This window comes from Pelobates fuscus, chromosome 6, assembly GCF_036172605.1.
Source record: "Pelobates fuscus isolate aPelFus1 chromosome 6, aPelFus1.pri, whole genome shotgun sequence".
Taxonomy (NCBI): domain Eukaryota; kingdom Metazoa; phylum Chordata; class Amphibia; order Anura; family Pelobatidae; genus Pelobates; species Pelobates fuscus.
Genome location: NC_086322.1, coordinates 80,291,082 through 80,311,778, shown reverse-complemented (window position 1 = coordinate 80,311,778; position 20,697 = coordinate 80,291,082). Strand labels below are relative to the sequence as shown.

Sequence of the window (20,697 nt, the reverse complement as noted above, 5' to 3'; positions counted from 1 at the left end):
TGCAGCATTACAACTCCCTTGATTGTTTGCTAGCCTTAAGTCTAGCAGAGCATCAAAGTTCTAAAAAAGCATGATATGTACATTTGGACACTTCTGGCGTTCGCTAAACAATTACCAAGATTCTGGATCTTTTGACTGCCAGTTGGGCACCGTTCCTGTCCTATCTCACCTTTTAATCTAGGCTAATGCATTTACAGCCAACAAAACATCATAACTAGAGTGGACTAGACTTAAAGGACCACCAAAAATATTCTGGGTGCAGTAGTCCGGTCCTTGCAATGTAAAACATTGTAGTTTTTTTTTTTAGAACAGCAGGAAAAAAGTTAGTAAACATTTTATTTTTTTAGGGCACTAGATATCTGGGGACAGGAAAACTAAAGCATTGGTAACATAGGTTTGTACAAAACACAGTTACATAATATTTTTTGTTAGCACTGACAAAAGAAAAAAGGAAAATGCACAAAGGTTTTATGTGCAAATAGGGTCTATGGTCCACAAATTAGTTCATAAGATCTATTCTAACAAGCACATATTTCCTCTTAGTTAAACATATTAATCTGCAATTTCAGCCAGCCAAGTGGAAGCTGCGAAGAAACATTTTATTGTGTTTTTACTGAGCAAGGCTAATAATTTACACGACTGCCTTTATTTTCCGAGATGTTGCAAGTTCAGTGTTTACTCTGCCAAGATACACCATGATGACTTTTCCTCCCATTTCCAAAAGTATCCTCCTAACCTGAGGGTGGGGACACAGCAGCTTCCAGTAATGAGGTGGCCTCTCAGCCCAGGGTGTGATCCAAAGTCATATAATAATCATCACCACCCCTTGCTACTAGTCTAACAAGGACATGAACACAGTGGCAATAAAGACGCAATGTAATCACTTTTCCTTGCAGTACCACACTGTACTAATCCAGAGTGTCGTGATTAGTTATAGTTCTGTTATCCGAAGCAATGGTGGCAATGACAGAGTGATAGGGAGAACAGATGGCAGACATTGCAAGTGTTCTACGCCTGGCCAAGCAAAGCAAGTCTATTCAGAAAAAAAAAACAGAAGAATATGTTCTGCAAATCCAAACGACTGCCAAAATCCATGGTGTGGCTTTTGGCATCAGGTTTTATACGACTAGATTTCATCCCGTAATAAAGCAATTACTGCATCAGCCCGAATGTATCGAGGTGGAAATACTCTTTATTTCATTAGAATGTTCATCTTCTGTATTAGCACGACCCCCTTCATCCCCCACACACACACATTTTACCATGTTGGACCGGTATCCCTCTCATGTTTCTTTATGGTGCCATTCGTCCGCTTTTTTTTTTTTTGCACTTGGCAAAAGGGGAAGACGGTGACTTCATGATTAAATAATATAATTTTTTTTTTTTTTTAAAGTTCACCATTTGCTTCAAAAGGGACTATAAAAATATAGCTGATTCGAGGAAATCTGGTTTTCCATTCAAAGTAAACTTGGAATATGCATTTTAGTAGGCACTGGAACAAGTCTTTAAATAATAGTGCTGACCCCACACCTCCGTTACCCTTGGCAGAGAGTTCCCGTGAAAAAACACAAAGTACAAAAAAACTGTTTTCTCTGCATATCATTTTCCTTTTAATTATTACCAAACTGAACTTCTACGGCTGTGAAAAAAGGACAAAAGCAAGTGAAAGGTTAGCAGCAGGGCCTCTGTAAAGTTGAGCTAGCTGCTGCTCTCCCAAAAAATGTGAAATGCCTACCATCAGAAATGGTCGTAGTAGTAATGCCAATTGTTGCTATAAGATGAAGGAGAACATATAGCAGTTTTAGAAAACTGAAAATAGAAATGCATAATTTATGCTTAAATAACCAAGCTTTGCCTATAACTTAGCAAGACAATGTTGATATCAATTATTTTTGCCTGCATTTTGCCATTTGAATTTCAATTCACTACAAGTAGATAAGACACTGCAACTGGATGAGTAAGAATAGTTAAAGAGCAATATTTCTTCTTGAACTACTCTACATAAAGTATGGTTATTTATGGAGTAACCTTAAATCCTGCGCCTTAAAGGGGAACTATAATCACCAGAACAACTATAGCTTAATGTAGTTGTTTTGGTGTATAGATCATGCCCCTGCACTCTCACTGCTCAATTCTCTGTCATTTAGGAGTTGTCTACAGCCTGTCCCTGCAGGACTTTTTAATGTAAACACTGCCTTTTCTGAGAAAAGGCACTGTTTACATTTCTGCCAAGGAACATCTGTAGTGACAGTCACTCTGATGTGCAGCACTGACGTTCAGTGTCTCCACACTCTACACGTTCCTCAGAGTTACAACTGATTCAATGCATCACTGTCAGGAGATGCCGATTAGCGCAGCATTTTGCCACACATGCGCAATTGTCTCCCAATGGGAAAGCATTGGATTGGCTGAGATAATTAATTTTGACGATCTCAGCCGAGAAAACAGAAGACATTCCTGGCATCTGATCGCATCTGGTAACAATTGAAGAATGTGAAGGAATACATATTGTAGAGCTAATATTTCCCTTTTTTACAGCAATGTTTACAAAAGTGATAAACCATGCTTATAACACGTAAGACTCATATCTGGAGGGGGCAAAAGCGTATCAAGGTCTCGTTTTTCATATTCAACCAATGGACTTCATGCAGTTGCTCTCTCTCCCTCATTTATACATGAATTATGCGATTCATAATTAACTTTAAAACAAATTATTACCAGTTACATAATGTTTGTCACAACTAAAATTATTTTATCGTAATTTATCTTGCCCTCCAAAAAAACTTCACCCGAAATAAGAAAGCATATTAAATGGTACATAATATAATCTTCCATGGGTTTTAGAAAAAATTGCTCCAGTAAATTATTTTTTTTTCTCCATCACTTTCAACACCTTATAATATAATTTCACCACATTGTATTCATATTTCCATAGGAAACTTTATTGTTAAATAAACCACTACCCATGTGGCAAATATTATGACGATAGCTACGGTACTTAAATAAACCAGATGCGAATTGAGAAGGATTAAATCTAAAAGATCTAACTCTCGCTCCTTTTAATTGTTATTTAACATGCTGTACATGTTCTTTGAGGAAATTAATTCCCGAAGGGCCAAAGAAGATGACTTCATACAAGCAGAATTCTGGTGGTTATTTTACAGAAGTTGTTTCATAATGTAAACCGAAAAAATGCTTGTGCAGCTCCAAGGAAAAATGATGTCATGATAAGCAGCTGGCACAGGCTAACCGAGTGGAGGTTCTGTGGCTTATGCCAAATGAAAGAGCCTTCCTTTCTCTTTGGACCTAGACAGCTTTGCCTTCCTTCTCGTGTTACAGTAGTTGAGAGCATGTCTACATACTAATGTATTGGGAGGAATGTGATTTCCATGTTGGTCTAAGGCCTCAGTCCACACACCTTAGACATCCTGGATTCACAAAACTTTACAGGAAACTTCAAGGCAGTAAATCCTTTATGCTACAACACATATGATTAGTCTCCTGGCAGTTCTACCAGTTAGATTTGAGAAGAAAGCAGAGGAGGATATTTCAGAACTACACAATGTGTTTGATAATTAGAGCTCACACGGTTGCAACAGCTTTGACCATTTGAAATGATAAACAGTTGAATGGGAAGACCACTGTTAGCCAAGGGTGCACAGGACTCCGGTTTTACCACGTCAGAACAATACTCAAAAATAAAGACAATGTCCAGTATTCCTCAAATTTGTTATGATATCCCTTTTATTACAACCCAGAAACGCAGTGCAACATTTCAACAATATACATCTTTATCTAGTTTTCTTTTAAAAGGCGAGCACTGTAGACATTGTATCTACCCATTGCATTTGTAGATGAAATTATTATCCCTTTTATATGTCCTTTCAAAAATAAAGGAGAATTCTAAAATATGTTTAACTTACTTGAATCTAGCACCGGGCAAGCTTCCTGTTGCTGCTCAGGGCAGCCCCATGTGATGTCACGGGGGCTGTGCCGAGGTCCAATCAAAAGCTCCTCATTGAGAATCCTTTAATTGGAGGACTTAAAAGGCTCAGAGAGCAAGAGCACACTTGGAGCCGGGAACGGGGAGGGGGAGTGCATGGGGCGGGAGGGAGGTGGTATTAATTAAAAATATTAATCTGATTAGGAGGAGGTAGGGCTTCCCTCTGTGTGAAAGACAGGAGAGTCAAGTACTTCTTCTCCCTTGCAGGCTCTTTCGCTCTGACGACAGACGCAAATTATGCACAGAACTGACCTATTTTATGGGTGCTGGGGGTGTAACTTACCCTCAGCACACAATTAAAAATATCTCTGGATGTATATATATATGCTTAACTAGAAAGAACAAGCATGTCATGATTTGAAGGAAGAAATGTTTAAATAAATAAAATTAATTAGCTAAATACTGACTTTGATAAAACAATACAACCTGCTAATTTTATAAAGTGTATATTCTAAGGTGTGACAGCAGAACCCTGCTTTTGGGGACCTGCATCATTGTTAAATACTTTTATGTCTAAGACAGCTACCCTATTATTCTGCTTCATGACAATTAACAATTAAAACCATCTGAAAGGGCTGCCAGCGAACGGCTTAGCAATGGATTGAACAACCCCCTGAGGGTCAATCAATACACCAAGCACCCCTCTAGAGATTAAAGGGTTAAGCAGAGTTGGCAACTTGTTAGCTGGGAGATAACGTAATCATGGTTTGAGACAATCCTATAAATGTCACACTTAACACACATTTACAACTGGAATACAAAGCAACATGTGCAGACAATTAGACTGGTTCTAATTCCTACTAAACATCTGATCTCATTGGGGGCTGTGCAAGCAGCAAAACACACATTGATTCCATGTGATGATGGAAATGCCATAGTTTAAATATTACACAGTCAAGGAAGCTGGAGAAATATGAGCTACGCAGAAACTTTACAGAATTAAAGGAACTTTATAACCATCTTATGAATCACATTTATTGCTCTCCGGGGAATAACCTTTTTCCATTCATGACCTGCAAAAACAATTACCGAGTTTTTAAATGGGGGAGCCCTGAGTGTTCACATCCTGCCTTAGGGACAATTGCATCCGGCTGGTGAGACGCCGGACTATTTGGCTATAGCACGTTGGAAACCCTAATCCGGACTGATTTTTTGCGTACTTCTCTTTTTAAGGGGCAATTTGTAGTCTTCCACAAACCTTTTGCAAAGCAAGTCAGAAGGATGAGTCTGTCGCCCCTTCCAAAAATAAAAAGGAGGCATTAGGAGTATTTACAGACTGGCTCCTTCCATTATGGATGGCTGTCTGTGCATTTGTACTACAGAAGACAAACCATGTCTGGGAGTAGCTGTCGGCCACTCCCAGGGCCATAGATATAATTAATTGTTTAAAAAAATGTGTTCTGGTTAAAAGCAATTGTGAAAAAATAAAGCCTATACTGGGATAACATTTTATAGATTGAGAAAATGGAAAATGTGCAATCATTACAGCGGCAAGAGAGTGATATATACAAACGGAACACTGTATCAACATAGAAATATCTCGTGGCTCCACTACCTATGATTTAACCCGAGGTCGGTGCAAGTTCATAAACAGTTTGTAAAATTGTTCCTAACTGTACATGTTCCATTCTTTTACATTCAATTAAGTGAATTAGCATTCAAAGATTTTATTTATGAGTACAGTACAGCTGTTGTTAAAATTTACAAGCAGAGTAGACTGTAAAATCCCCCATACTTTTCCTAATTAGATGTTTTTGTGTTTTTTTTTTTTTTAATAGCTCAAATGTTTGGCACCAGGTTGGTCAGTACAACAAGATCTATCCTGGAAATAATAAACCATGCTAGGTTAGAGAGTGAACCGTTTCATCCTCCCTGTGTGCTCTTATGAAATTAGCTTTCACAACTAAATTTAGATTATATTATATTTATATTATAGCAGGTACGGTGCGAGGAGTGTTTGAGTGAAGTCTTTACAGTGTTTGTAAAATCCCTCTCCTTGCACATTTAGCATCCTAAGCCCCAAGAGAATGCAAAAGTTTAATTTTAGAATTGAATATTTAGCTTTTCAACAAAAACTATTTTAGTCTAAATTTTGTGAGTTTGTTTTCAAATCACCTATAACTCACCACTGGAGTCTCTTGGACAAAGCATCAAGAAACCACTTAAAAGGATACTATAGTCACCAAAACAAGTTTAGTTTAATTGCGCAGTTTTGGTATATAGATCATGCCCCTGCACTCTCACTGCTCAATTATTTGTCATTTAGGAGTTAAATCACTTAGTTTATGCAGTCGTACACACATTTCCCTACAAGTAACTTGCACAGAATGCCTAAACACTTCCTGTAAAGAGTCGTCTAATTTTTACACTTCCTTTATTGCAAATGCTGTTTAATTTAGAATGTATTGGCTCCTGCACATTTAATAGTCTGCAACACCTTGCAAATGCCCCCTGTGTGTGATCAAAGTTCAATTTACTGAGCAGGATATAAAAAACTTTAAGGTAAGTTAACATCTAATTGAAAATGAAACCATTTTGTTTTTTTACATGTGTCAGACACAGCCAGGCGAGCCAGGGGAGGCTGCATAAATAGAAACAAATGTGACTTAACTCCTAAAAGGCAGAGAATTGAGCAGTGAGACTTCAGGGGCATGATCTATACACCAAAACTGCTTCATTAAGCTAAAGTTGTTTTGGTGACTATACTGTCCCTTTAATTTAAAAAGTTATAATACGATTCTCTATTAAGTATCTTTCATACAGTGTCCAAAGATCTCCATAAGTTCAGTAGAAAATGTGTGAAACGGATTAAAGTAAAACTCAAAACACCTAAAGAACTTTATCTTGCTGAAGTGCGTTATGTATGAAGAGTGTGTCCTCTTTTTTTGTTTTTAAATAAACAAAAGCACAGGCTTTCCAACCAGAATCTGACATAGTAATGTGTTCATTCCATTTTTAAAAACAGTCACATTCCATACGGGCTAGATTTGACATTCAAAATGTGAAAAGTCACAGCTGGGAACTATCTACTTTAAACAAGATGTGCCTATACTCAATTTTGTGCTTCTACATTTTCAGTCTGACAATCTGATGTTTAACAAAAACAAGAAGTCCTAAAACAAAAATTAAGAAGACATTCTGTTTTAGGAATAGAAGAGTGCAATGCTTATTTCTTTGATTAATCTGGCAAAACTGCATGGGAATCTGCCATCCGTGACCGTGCTCTTACATTAAAATGCTACCAACATATTCTGCAGTACAGTACAACATATAAACAAAACATATGATAAACTGCTAATACAAATTAAGCAATCAAGTTTACAAAACATAGTAAGAATTTTAAATAACTTAAAATCTTAAATACACATTATAAAATATCTTAAAAGCAAAAATAGAAAAAGGATGCAGAGTTTAAAGCCAGCAGTGAATTAGAACCTTGGACTTCCTGATACAATTGGTTGACACCCAGCATTTCATTGTTTGTAGAAATTGAGAGTCCTTGATATAATTTGTATAAGGTGCCAAAGTAAAATGTTAGAAAGTTGCAATTTGTAAAAGTTTTTAGGTGATTATATTAAACTGCAGTTTTTAAAGTGCTGAACGGCTGTGCAAAGAGAGTTTATCGTTACATAACTATTGCATGCCTCTGTAAAATACATTTACTGGCAGCCCGATGGTTAACCAGCTCGGTTAACCAGTAATGGTTTTACAGTACTGAGATAATTTTTCACATTTTATTTGTCACGCATTAAAAAAGCCACAAAAACAATTAGTTGTAGAAATAATTCAGCAATATCTATACGGCTGCCATCTCTGGAAATGACAACATATCTGATTCTCACTATCGCCTTGTGTTCTATATCTGCTCTGTACAGGCTGTATACAATGCTCTTCTGTGGCACATTAGACTCTCCGAGTCTTTATAGTCCTTCAAAAGAATCTCAAAAAAATACTCTTCTTTAGAGAATCCTATCAGCTCACTCTTTACTCCTCATCGCTTGCACCTTCTTCAACCTCTTCTTGGTGCATTTGCCCCCCCATCCCTTTAGAGTGTAAGCTCATTCGGGCAGGGCCTATTTCACCTACTGTTTCTGTCTGTCAAATGTATTTTGTCAAAATACAATTTTTGTCTTGTTTACCTACTGTACAGCACTGCTTAATATGTTGGCTCAATATATTTGCAATTGAAGAATGGCTCCCCCCAAATTGTACTTACCATGGACACAGTCTCCATGGTCTCCTGCTTGATAGGATCAAACATCAGCATTGTTGCATTAATGCCACTTAAAGTGCTGTAGGCTGAAATAAAACAAAAAAGAGAAAAAAGGTATATCATTTCAATGTTTGCACGTGGTGTATTTAATGCATTGACATTTCAGGTAAAACCAGCACAGTGTATTTTCATATGATTTATTATCATATGAGTGGAAGATGAACAAATATGTATAAAAGATACAAAACACAAAGTAAACTAATCATTGTAAATACACAATAAAAAAAAAAAATCTATGGATCACAATCTGAAAAAACAAACAACAAGCGAGCGCTGTGGCAGATTTAACTAAAACAAAGTCCATGTTACATTAAAAGACTGATGATTCTTTTAGCTTTATAAACAAGACAATGCACTGTGTAATTCTGCACATATTTCTAGTCACCTTCTAATGTTACAGTAAAGACTACTTTAGCACAAACACTTATCAATAATGTTCATCTGTAATTTCCCAGACTAAAGTAGTAGAGGTTTTTAGAAGAGAAATATTTTAGCAGGTTGGCTGTCAATGTGTTTAAAATACATTGTAATGTGTTCTTCAAAGGGAGATTCTAAGCACTAAAAACCACTATTACATATCTAGTGGTTTTGGTGCAAACAACGCTGCCCCCACAGTCTGACAACCTTCAAACATGCTATTTTGTGCAAGAAATATTTATAGTGTGCCGTTTTAGCCACTATTTATCACTTAATTTTTCACGGTCTTGGTTCTGGCATGTTGCAAATGTTTTTGTTGATTTTTTTTTATTTTGTTTTATAATGATTTCTTTCCCCATTTACAGTGAATTAGTACATGCCTCCCTAAAAGTTGTAATTGTGTAATTCCAACTGGCTTCAAAATGATAAGGCCAGACATGTTACATGTATCTGCTACAAAACCACGATTCACAGTGAAATAAAACCCACACGTTATCATTATTCTCATTGTGATAAGTATTTTAAAGCCCCATTAATGTTCTTACACTAGGAAGTGTTTCAATAAAATTGAGAAAAGCTGTGCAGGGCCTTGCAAATTTAGGCCCAAATAACTAAGTCTAATAATTTGCCTCGTCAACTATCCATCCCGTTTAGCTATTTTGGGATAAAAGGCTATTTTAGTGGTCAATACATAAGGAGCCATTTTAAAATTCAAATATATTTTAATGGAACAGAACATATAAAAAAATATAGGATTTGTATTCTTTCCTTACACCCCTGCAAACAATTGTATTTCCAATAGTGGACAATTTATATACAGAGGATATGTGAGCAGATTACCTATGGGTAACAGGTAGGTTTTCGTATTATAATAATCTTCTGTCGCCCATCCAACATATTATAGATTTATACACTGATGTTATGTGTATAGACTGCAGCAACATACTTTATAGCATATATTGTCTCTTTTTACAATTCAATTATTTTTTACAATTAATTTACAATTCAATTAATTTTGTAACTAGGTAGTCATTTTTGGGGTTAATCCACTAAACCAGGAAATATATATATATATTTTTAATTTGGCTTAAAATATGTCATTGCCTGGACATTTCTCCATTATTCCAAATTCACTCCAGATAATTATGACTGTATAATTACCTCATAAATGAGCAGAAATTACTGGAAACAATAACAAGATACACCTAAATGGAAACCTATTCCTGTATATGTGCTTACATCTATCTTCAAGTACCTAATTATTCAGTAATGTAGCTTTCACCCTCAAAGATGTTTTGTAATTTCTAAGTTTAATGTTATCAAGACTAGTACCGACCAGTAGGTGGCATCAGCCATTTGATGTGGAATCGCAGATCTTCAACTCATTAGTGAAGCAATAAAACCATAAAATTATGTAGTTTATTGATATGGCATTTCTTACCCCAGAATCTTCACTCCAAGGGATAAATAGAGAACATGACTCACAAAGTTTAAAGGGTGTAAAGGTTCTGTTTACAAACACAAAATGCTATTTCTACTTGGATAGACTGATACATTTTTTTTTTTTTGGATGACACGACTCAAATTACTTTTTAAGTAGATTTAATGCAAAACTAATAACTACACAATTCCACTTACAGGGACACTCAAAACACCATAACAACTGAAAAAACTGCTGCAGCTATAAGCCGGCTCCTTCAGTCCCTGATGTCTGAGAAGGAATTTTATCTTCTGTGTGTCCAAACATTTGTATGTTGTGTGTGCTACCATACAAATCCCAGCTTTCCCAAAAAATAATATAAAATGTCATTGTACATATAGATTCCATAGACGCTCAGTATCCTACAATGTCTAACCATAGTGATGTTTGTCCATAGGAAGAATTGGGGTTGGTATACGGAAGTATCAGAATCACAATTTTTACTGAATGGTTTTACACTAGGCTAGATTCAGCAAGTTAGGCTATGGTTCACTAATGTAACTGTCCACATGCGTGCAGCAATTTTACTAAAAGATAAAAATCAAGTGCATTCTACATTTGAAAGGGCAGACTGTAATGTTTTTTAAGTGCATGTGAAGACATTATCACACCTAGGTAGAATTTAAGAGCTTTGATATTTCCTTTTCAGTAAGCTGGGAAACGCCAGCTCCCTTTAACTCGGTCACTTCCTCTTCCAAAGAGCAAAGGGGAAAAACCCAGAAAACAGGAGGTGCACTATTACAAACTCAACGATGCGAGAGACAAAGTTCGAAAGAGCTGAGCAATTGCCATGTAACCAGATGGTTTGTTCCTGCTGCTCCCACTGGTATTTACAAAGACTAGTCCATTTTTAGATGCATGCGTCACTTTTCCATTAACGGCACCTTCATATATATCTCTCTCCCAATTTGTTTTGTTTAAACATTTACTTGTTCCTGGGTGCAGAAAATAATCTGATTGCTGCAGGCTCTATATATACATACATATACACATACTTGCACACGTGTGTCAGTGTTTCTTTTTTTTATTATTCTAAATTAGATTTTAAATTAAAAATGAACACATATTTTTGTTGTACAACCATGGCACTCCAGTTGTTTGCAACATTGTCAGCCGTTAGCATTCATTTAAATTAATGGCAATGTTGTTGCTGCCAACCTTTGGTACTGATCGATGGTTGGAGAAGTCTAGCGCTATCATGCAATGCATACATTGGCCCTTCTGGTTATGGGAGCTGAGAGCGAATGAACTACCTCAATTCTAATGTTACCAGCTAATACTTAGAATGCAGAAGAGCTGACTGCCTGAGCTTCTCTTCCACATGGTTAACCTTCTGAATGTCAGCCTATGTGGCAGCTTAGTGATAACATTCTAATGAACTGTGTTTACATGTCGTGCAAATGGCTACATGTAATTATGAATATCATTAGCTAGATTAATTAAGATTGTCAAAAATAATGTAAAAACTCCAATGTGATAAACAAAAAGCCTCGTGGTGTTTTAAAATAAAATAGCTTTTAATTTTGAAGTTGATATTACATTATTTTTCACACCACCATTCTTATTGTCACATATGAGGCTGAAATACAGCAATAACCTAACACAGCGATGACTTGATGCCACCGTCTGGAATGAGAACATGCCAATAACCGTTGGCTACTTGAACGCAACTTTATAACCGATCTCAGATTTTAATAAAGCAATAATCTGATGCCACCTACTCAGATTGTAATATGGCATCTGCATGAAACCATGGATCTACTATCTGCAATTCTGATTGAAAACTCTAAACAAAGTGCCATATGGCACTGCAAGGGGCCTTACCCCTTAGGTCTCAGCCTGCAATATTAAAGCAAACACATTGTAAGATCCCATAAAACATGATAGCACTATTCTTACATTTAAAAATGAGTGTATATCTCTAATTATTTTCTGTTGTGTAATGATCAGTCACCCAAATGACTAATTTTGTAATATCACTTTTAAATGTGTGTATCACAGACAACTCAAGTGAGATTTTCTTGTTTGTAATCACTGTAGATAGGGTGAAGGTACCTACATGCCCAACTAATCCTTGTTTACAGAGAGCCAAGGATACAGACATACAAGGAAACAAGCTGCTTTCTAACAGACATGTTCCACGTTTGTTTAATGTATCACCACAAGGTGTTTTAAGATGTTTGAACAAAGCCTTGTATACATTCCATAGGTGTTTAGAAGCTAGACCAAGCTGTCAACAGTAGGAGAAAGTGAATATACATATTTTAACAAGTGTATGTTGACTAGAATACATGGTTTAGTGCAATTAAACTTCCTTTTCTCCAAACGATGATTAAAAACAACTTCAAGAACTAGGTGTCAATGAAATCATAAATTCAAATTGTGAAGGACATTTAAGGTATTTAAAAAATAATAATAATAATTGGAAAAAAAATAATGCAATATAAATGTGAACATTGAAGAGAGAAGAAACATAATCTGAGCTCAAAGGAATATATTGATGTCTTTTTGAATACAATCAGTGATGTGCATGCAAACAAGATTGTTAGAAAGGTCATAATGTCATAATAATAAAGCTAAGAGGGGTATGTCCATCAGAAAGCATTTATATTAAAAGTATAACAACAGGATAATGAACGGTGACAATCAAACCTGTACAAGACAATAACAATAAAAAAAAACCTCACTAATTTAGTCAGTAATGTTTTGGCCTCTAAGGTCAGGAATTCAATGTGATTTCACAGTGAATTTTTACATATCACACTTAAGTAAATAACCCTGAACGTGATACAACTGATGTCTCTATCCAAGATTGTTTCCATATGCATAGTTTACATTATTATATTGTGCAATAGCTTTAGTAGTTTGTATGCACCCATTTAAAACATTTGTAACCCTCCAGGCAATCAACTTACCTGTGAAGTACAGTGATGTCACTATATTTTCTTGTTTATGTATTTAAAAAATTCATTCAGGTATTCTTATCTTTAAATCATATATACAGGTAATCCTCCCATCTGTCAACAGCCAAACTGTGATATGTCCTATACCCTTGGTCTACTTCACAATGAAATGTCTGGATATACTCTCCGCATAGTTTTTCTTACAAAGAAGACAAAAAAAGTGGAGGCCCGTATCACAAGAAAGAAAAAACAAAAAAAGAAACGCTATAGAATACATACCAACAACATCTGTGTTAGTGTTCAGGCGTTTTCTGTATAGGATATCCTAAATAACCTTTATTTAATGTTCATTAACTTCCTTATACCAACAAGTCGACTTTTACTATTGGGGATTGCCAGATGTTGGCGTGTGGGGGCTGTGGGATTGTGTGGTTCTTAGAACAGACCTTGAAAATCAACAATAAAGAAAGAAAAAAAGAGAGAGAGAGAGAGAGAGAGAGAGAGAGAGAAAAAAAAATATCCATTCTGACCTTTCTATAGCACTTCCCATGATGTGTAGTTTTTAGAACTTAACTACCTCAGAGCCAGGAAGATCTGTAAATCATTACAAAGCACTGCAGGACCCTCTGGTGCTGAAGGGTGTAGGGTTGTAGTTACTAAGGCTGAATTAAAAAATGTATAGGGTTGATCATGAAACCACACTGTCTCACTACAGTCTGTAATGGATGCTGCTACCAGGATGATTTTTCTCTCCCGTCGCTCCTCTCGCACCTCGCCCCTCTGTCAGTCATTATATTGGCTTCCTGTACCCTACTGGATTAAATTCAAAATATTAACCCTTACCTAAAAAACTCAACTCTACAAACAACTCTACCCACCACTGCATTCCTTCACTAATTCATTGGTACACACTTTCTCGGTCGCGACCTTGTCAGGCGACCTTCTCCTCTCTGCAGCTTTTACCTGCACTGCTAACTCACACTTTTTAAGATATCTCACGGGCATTTAAGAAGTCCTTCACAACCAATCTCTTCAGAATAGCCTATGGCCTCCCAGGGTGACTGTTATTCCATAAACATAATCTCTCACTCTTTCCCAAAGGGCCGCAGTCTACGCTCACCCTTCCAATTCTGCAAATTTTCCCACCCTGTTGCTGGGTTGCTATCCCCATGCTGACCTTCCTATTAAGTTACTATACCCTACCTCCTCTAGATTGCAAGCTCTTTTGAACAGGGTCCTCAGGGTTTCTGTAGTCATTTATAATCGACTCATTTATTGTTACATTTCCCACTTTATAAATGCCAATAATGCTAATAATCATTATGAACATTGTGTCAGCCTCAAGGGTTGACAGACGTGGAACAGGAGAGGTGGCCAAATAGAACTTATGCAGAACTTTAAATCTCACCATTCTATAAAACATAAACTGGCCCCTCCTGAAGCTGGATACAGATTAAAATCTAGAGAGAATTGTAAGGAGCCAAAGAACTGCAGGTAAAGAGGATGAGATTGTGATGGAAGGTTCATGGTAAGATGGGATGGCTAGATAAGAATTTTGGTAACTTTTATAACTCAGGCCAGTCCTACGTATTTAGGAGCTAGTCTCTAAGATTCCAGTAGCTATAGATTATGTCAAGTTTTTAGACTCTTAAATAAATGACTCGTAGGTACCAACAGTAAAAAATCCAGGAGCCATTATTAATTCCTGTTCTACTGTATAAACAATATCACAACAGTTTAGTACTGAGCGACTACTTATTGTTTACAGTACAAGTGACTTGGCAGAATGAAGTAAAACAGAGCAGATATGGAGACAGGGATAACACCTAGTGACAATGTGTAAACATTGGGTGCATGGCTGGTTTGTCTCTATTGAAACTTGCAGTATACATGATAACACTATAATAAAAATCATTAGTAACTGCTTAGTGATAATGAATGATATGTGAGTGTCAGGGCCGGACTGGGTATGAAAACCAGCCCTGGAAAAAAAATACATACCAGCCCCATAGCATTGCGGAGTCATCAGAATTCAGCTTAACAGCCCATTAAAATGCGGACGCATATAACGCCATAACAGCGTTAAAGGGACACTATAGTCACCCAGACCATTTCAGCTCAATGAAGTGGCCTGGGCGCAATGTCCCTCAGGTTTTAACCCTTCACATGTAAACATAGCAGTTTCAGAGAAACTGCTACATTTACATTTGCGGTTAATCCAGCCTCTAGTGGCTGTCTTCCGGAAAGACACTAGAGGCGCATCTGCGACGCTGGAGGCACATTTCACCTCCATCACGCAGAGTGTCCATAGGAAAGAATTGAGAAATGCTTTCCTATGGACACTTTGAATGCGCGCACGGCCATGCGCATTCAGCTCCAGTGACGTCGGACGGGGGAGCTAACGTCAGACAGGGAGGAGAGGTCACCAGCGCCGAGGGAGCCTGGCGCTGGATTAAGGTAAGTAACTGAAGGAATTTTAACCCCTTCAGCGCCACGGGAGGGGGACCCTGAGGGTGTGGGCACCCTCAGAGCACAAACCGCTTTGTTTTCCTGACACTATAGTGATCCTTTAAGAGTTTAAGGGGTTATTTTGGCCTGGGGAAGCCAAATGGTTATACACCTTTACAAGTTCCAACAGCTCAGGGAAAATAGGCCGCGATGCAGTTTCAGTAGAGCCGCCGCCGCGCAGCCGCCGGATGTGACGTCATGTCGTCATTTGCCGCTCACATCCGGCGGCTGACAGGAAGCAGCAGCGGCCGGCTCAGGTGTGGCTGCGGCCGCGCGGCTGTGTCTGTGGCTGCGCATAGGGTAACAGAAATCTTGAAGCGGCCCCAGGGCAGCCCAATGTTAAAGCGGCCTCAGGGCTGGCGGCCTACCGGGAAATTTCCCGGTATCCCGGTAGGCCAGTCCGGCCCTGGTGAGTGTAAATCCTTTTTTGGCACTATATCACACAAGACCCATGTTTTAGCTTTCTTTCCAAACCCCCATGCTATACCCATATTGCAGAACTCTGCTTTAGAAGTAATAATAATGTATAATCAGAATAATCAGAGTAATTAATGTGAATTATCTCATCGCCCTGCTAATATGATAAATACTGCATCATCATTTGACTCAAGTAAACAGAAGTAACCTATGCTTGTATGTTCTCTCTCTATGCAAACCAAATTAACTAAGTGATTAAATTAAAGTTGATATAACACATCTATTTGTTCATTAAATCCACCTTGGACTGTATCATTTTAACTTGTGACGGAAAAACTTGTATATCGGCCAACTGAGTGATCTCACTGGACAAAGACAGAGAAACTATCAAGGTATTCTTAACGTGGATGAGAAACAGGATACGTTTCAAGTAATAATCAGACTTTTTATCCCCTACTCTGACAGATAGCTTGCCATTGCATGATACAAAGATAATTTGTCTAACACCTAGCCATGAAGGAGTATTAAACCATGTTGCACAGTTAGATTGTAAGCTCACGGGCCATCTAGCCAAGCACTTTGTATAAAAGAGCTCCAATGGCTAGATATCAGCTTACGGGCAGGGCTCTCTCTACCTCTTGTATTTGTCTGTGTATATTGTACGTTTTCCCACTAATTGTACAGCGCTGCGGAATCTGTTGGCGTTTTTTAAATAGCAGTAATAAATTAATAAATAAATAGTTGCATCTCTGATCATTTATAGGCGTTCAGGTTTGTTAAGTCATCCCTCTCCATTTTTGCACACATTTGCCATACCTTCCAACTCTCACTATTTAGGAGGGACAGTCCCCATTTTGAGTCCATCCCTCTGTCCCTCTTTTCTATCCCAATATCCAGTTTTTTTTAAAAGCTCTGTATTGTTGGTGAGTCTGAGTTTATAACAGAACTTCAAAGCAATAATACTCGGAGTAATGTGTCTTTAAACCAGAATAAATGTGTTTAGAGAACAATCTGTGTAAATAAGACACATTGTTATTGTCCTAAATAAAATTTTTGTTGCATAAATTGTTATTAATAAGTCACCTAAAATTTCTTAGAACAGCTCAACCCCTGGCCACACCTCCAGTCACACGCCTAAAACTGAAGTGTCCCTCCCTGTGCCTTTCAAATTTTGGGAGGTAAGCATTCCTGATTGGTGGAGAAGCCTAAAAATCGTAGAATTTACATTCATAGAATTCCGTTCCCTCCTTTGGTCAACTGTCTAATTTACCTTGTGAGAAGCATTCTCAGACCAAGGAAGGAAGGACATGGCATCTTTCCATGTTGCTTTCAAACAATTGTGCTATTTTCCTAACGAATTAAGTCTAGTGAACTTCTGCCAGGGCGTTTCCAGAACACATTATTGATAATGATAGCGTTCACACCCACTGGTAAGACATGAAGGGCAACTGATGACTATTTATGCAGAATGGAATGGAAACACTGGTACATGTTCAGAATAATCTCCATATGTTTTTATAACGTCTCCAATGTGCGTGTCTGGAGAGAAATTCCGGTTATAAAAAAAAAATGGATTCTGGGTCATATTTTGAATGGGCTGAGAGCAAGTCCTATAGCACACGTATTGAACACTTCAGTGGGTTCTGCATATCACACTAGTCTCCACTCCAGTCTTCTTAATTTACCATATTATATTTACTTTTCAAAATACCTAATAGCTGCAGCTACTATACATCCTACATTACAAATATATTCCTCCTTTTTCACCTCCCCCATATTCTCCTTGGAGGTCCACTAAAGTCCCCACTTCATCTCAATGCAGTGTTCCTGTCATTTTAACCCTGCAATGACAAACACTGCAAAACAGTGAAACCCGGTTCTGGAATCAAATGCTACTGATAGCGGTATCTAATTTGAGGAGCGTGCATGCCTAGTTCCAATTCAATGCTTCGGTGAGAAGCACTGGACTGGAGCAGATTATGGAAGATGTCTTCGAAAGGTGGAGCGGGCAACTGCAGCAGAGGAATCCCAACACCCGAAATTAGGTAAGTAATCTATTTAAAAATATATTTTTTAAAACACCGGTAATGGATAATGGGTACCTGTAGTCCCAAAAAAACAAGTGTTATTTCTGGGATTGTAGATTCTCTTTAAGCTAATAGCAGACATCAACGTCTATCTGCATCTTTAATTTTATGGCAAAAGATTAACTTAACTCTGGCTACCGCATAGCATTTCCCCCCATTAATATCTATAAGTATATTGTCGTTCAATTGTGCAGGATATGTTTATTTCTGTTTATTTCATGGCAAGTTCAATTTACGTAGAGAATACATTTTATGTGGTTTAATTTCATACAAACTTGCAAGTAACATGATGAGTCCACTTTTAAAAAGGCATAATACACATCTATGATAAACCAGGACGAGACCAAACAGTCTACTGGAAATGAGAATTCTTATAAGGTCCATTCATAGTACACAGGAGTCGACTGATACAATAATCAGCCAACAAGCCACAATTCATCAATTGCACCATGTAAACAATGACGCATTCCAGTATTATTAGCCTACTTTGGTGATGAGTGACTGGCCCTTCCTGTAACTGGCAATGGCTACACAAAAATGTCCTTTTCGGTTTTCAGTCCAACATTTCCTTGTTTTCAACCCTAAATGAAGAAGAGGCCTGGTCACCCCAGTTTACTGGTCAATGAGCACAAAGAGCTAACCTTTACAGAATGTTAAAGCAATGAGACGTGGGTTCCTTGCAAAGTTGGAAATGTTTACGAAAGACAACATTTCTGTTTCTTAACGCAACGCACTTTATGTTTTTCTTAGTAGGTTTTCGCATTGAAATATTAAATAAGCAATAATATACCTTCAAACTCAGGATCGCAGTGGAGGTATGCATGTTTTATATGTGTTTAAGTTGCATTATTTTCCCCACTGAGTATTTTGTTAGTGTTTACTGGGAGGAGAAAACAAGGAATTGCAAGTCTTAAAAAGTGACAGTTTTTAAATGCTAACTAACTGTTTTTTTTTTTTTTGTTTTTTTTTTAATTCTTTATTTTTATTGTGCATAAGTGAACAAGTTGTCCTACATCGTCACGATAACGATTGCAAGAACATGCATAAAACATAATGAAACAGGTTACATACGGTATTAATCTTCATGAGTCATCGCTGGCTTCATTTTGCTGCTTCAGCACATTTGTATATTTAAAGGTATTACTGCTTATCTCGTATGAAATGGCGTTTATGCTAGGCATGGTTATAAGAAACAGAACAGAATAAAGAACGTCTTTTTACCTTAAAGACAGAGGCTAAGGTCCTATATATGCTTAATCACTTATCAAGACATGGTTTAAACAAAGTTATAACAAGTACTTATGTTAGTTGCAAACAAGCTATACATATCCTAGTCAGCCTCAGTGGTATGCATTGTTAATAAATGTTTAAATACAGAGTATAAGATTTACGAAATAAGAACCTGCTTGATATTAAAGATTGCATGCTTTAAGTTCTATGATAGACACCTAGTCTAATGTGTGGCTAAACAAGATAAAATCTGCACGTTTTTTTTAAAAGGAAATACTGACAGACAATAAACTAAGCCACGAGCTAGAGTATGAACTGTCTGTGTTCCCCTGAGGTTTGTCCTAAATCAGTCCGTTTGCCAGGCAACATGAGAGGCGCGGAGGGAGGCAGTGTTAGCTGTCTTCAGCCAATACCCCGTGCATGCCGTAGTGGACAGTCCATCCCTTGCTGCTGGGCAGGAAAGCGTTCAAGGGGCATCAGTGGGTTGGCTGTGCAGCCTCTTGCAGGCAAGGTTCCTCCATGGTCCTGGAGCAATGCGAGGGCTGGTACTTTTGGACCACGAGCCTGGGGTCCTTCCAGGACCAGAATCTTCAATGACGGACGGTTGCGTTGGGCCTTGCGTGGGTCAGGCATGCGTCTTCGCCTGATTCTCGTGGCCCTCCGCTTGTGTGGCCGGTACCTGTGGTTCTCGCCCCTCAGTGCCCTCTGTCCAGGTGGGCGTTTTATGTGAGTTGCTGTAATAGGGGTCGTCTTTGTGCCCTTCAGGGGTTTCCCAAGCCTCCTTGTGCTGCAGCTGTGCACTGTAGGTGGTTCACATGTGGGTATGGCTGGTCGTGTACGTGCCAGTAACCGAGCCCAGAACCGTTCAAAGATTTCCTCAAGGGAGTCTCTCACTTTAGGAATGGGGCTGGGCATTGCAGGCTGCTGCTTTAGCGTGCCGTGAGTGTTAGAGTCGATTGAGTCCGCCATGTTGGAGGCCCTCTCCCCTGGTCTGCTGGTTTTGGCTGTCAGGCCTGGTTGCAGGTAAGAGGTCGGGCCAGCTCCGTTTGGCGGGGACCGGGATATCCCCCACCGGTCCATCGGGGGGGGGGGAGGGTAATGCTTGGTACTTATCTGTGGCTCGGAGTAGTGAGCGGGAAGCGGCCGCCTTCCCACACAGTCCTCTCCTGTAGGCCTCAGCCTGCCGTTACTGTTCCCGCGCGTACCGGGTGACAAGTTTGGTATCTGCAGGTGTGTACCGGGTTCCCAAAGCTGTCTAGCTTCTTTTTGAGAGTCCTCTAGTCTCTTAACCCCAGATTTCATGCTTTTTTTTCCCCCATACGGCGGGAGCTCAGGCAAAGCATGTCTGTCTCTCTTGCTGGTCAGGCTCCGCCCCCCTA

At 38.4% G+C, this 20,697-nt stretch overlaps 1 protein-coding gene across 1 annotated transcript in view; it reads right to left on the bottom strand.

Annotated features, from left to right (window-relative positions):
* KLF3 (KLF transcription factor 3) overlaps window positions 1-20,697 on the bottom strand; it is a 41,167-nt gene that overhangs the window by 5,438 nt on the left and 15,032 nt on the right. Inside the window, exon 2 of the mRNA XM_063457870.1 lies at window positions 8,220-8,302. Coding sequence (XP_063313940.1) covers window positions 8,220-8,302 — 83 coding nt within the window. The remainder of the gene's footprint in view (window positions 1-8,219; window positions 8,303-20,697) is intronic.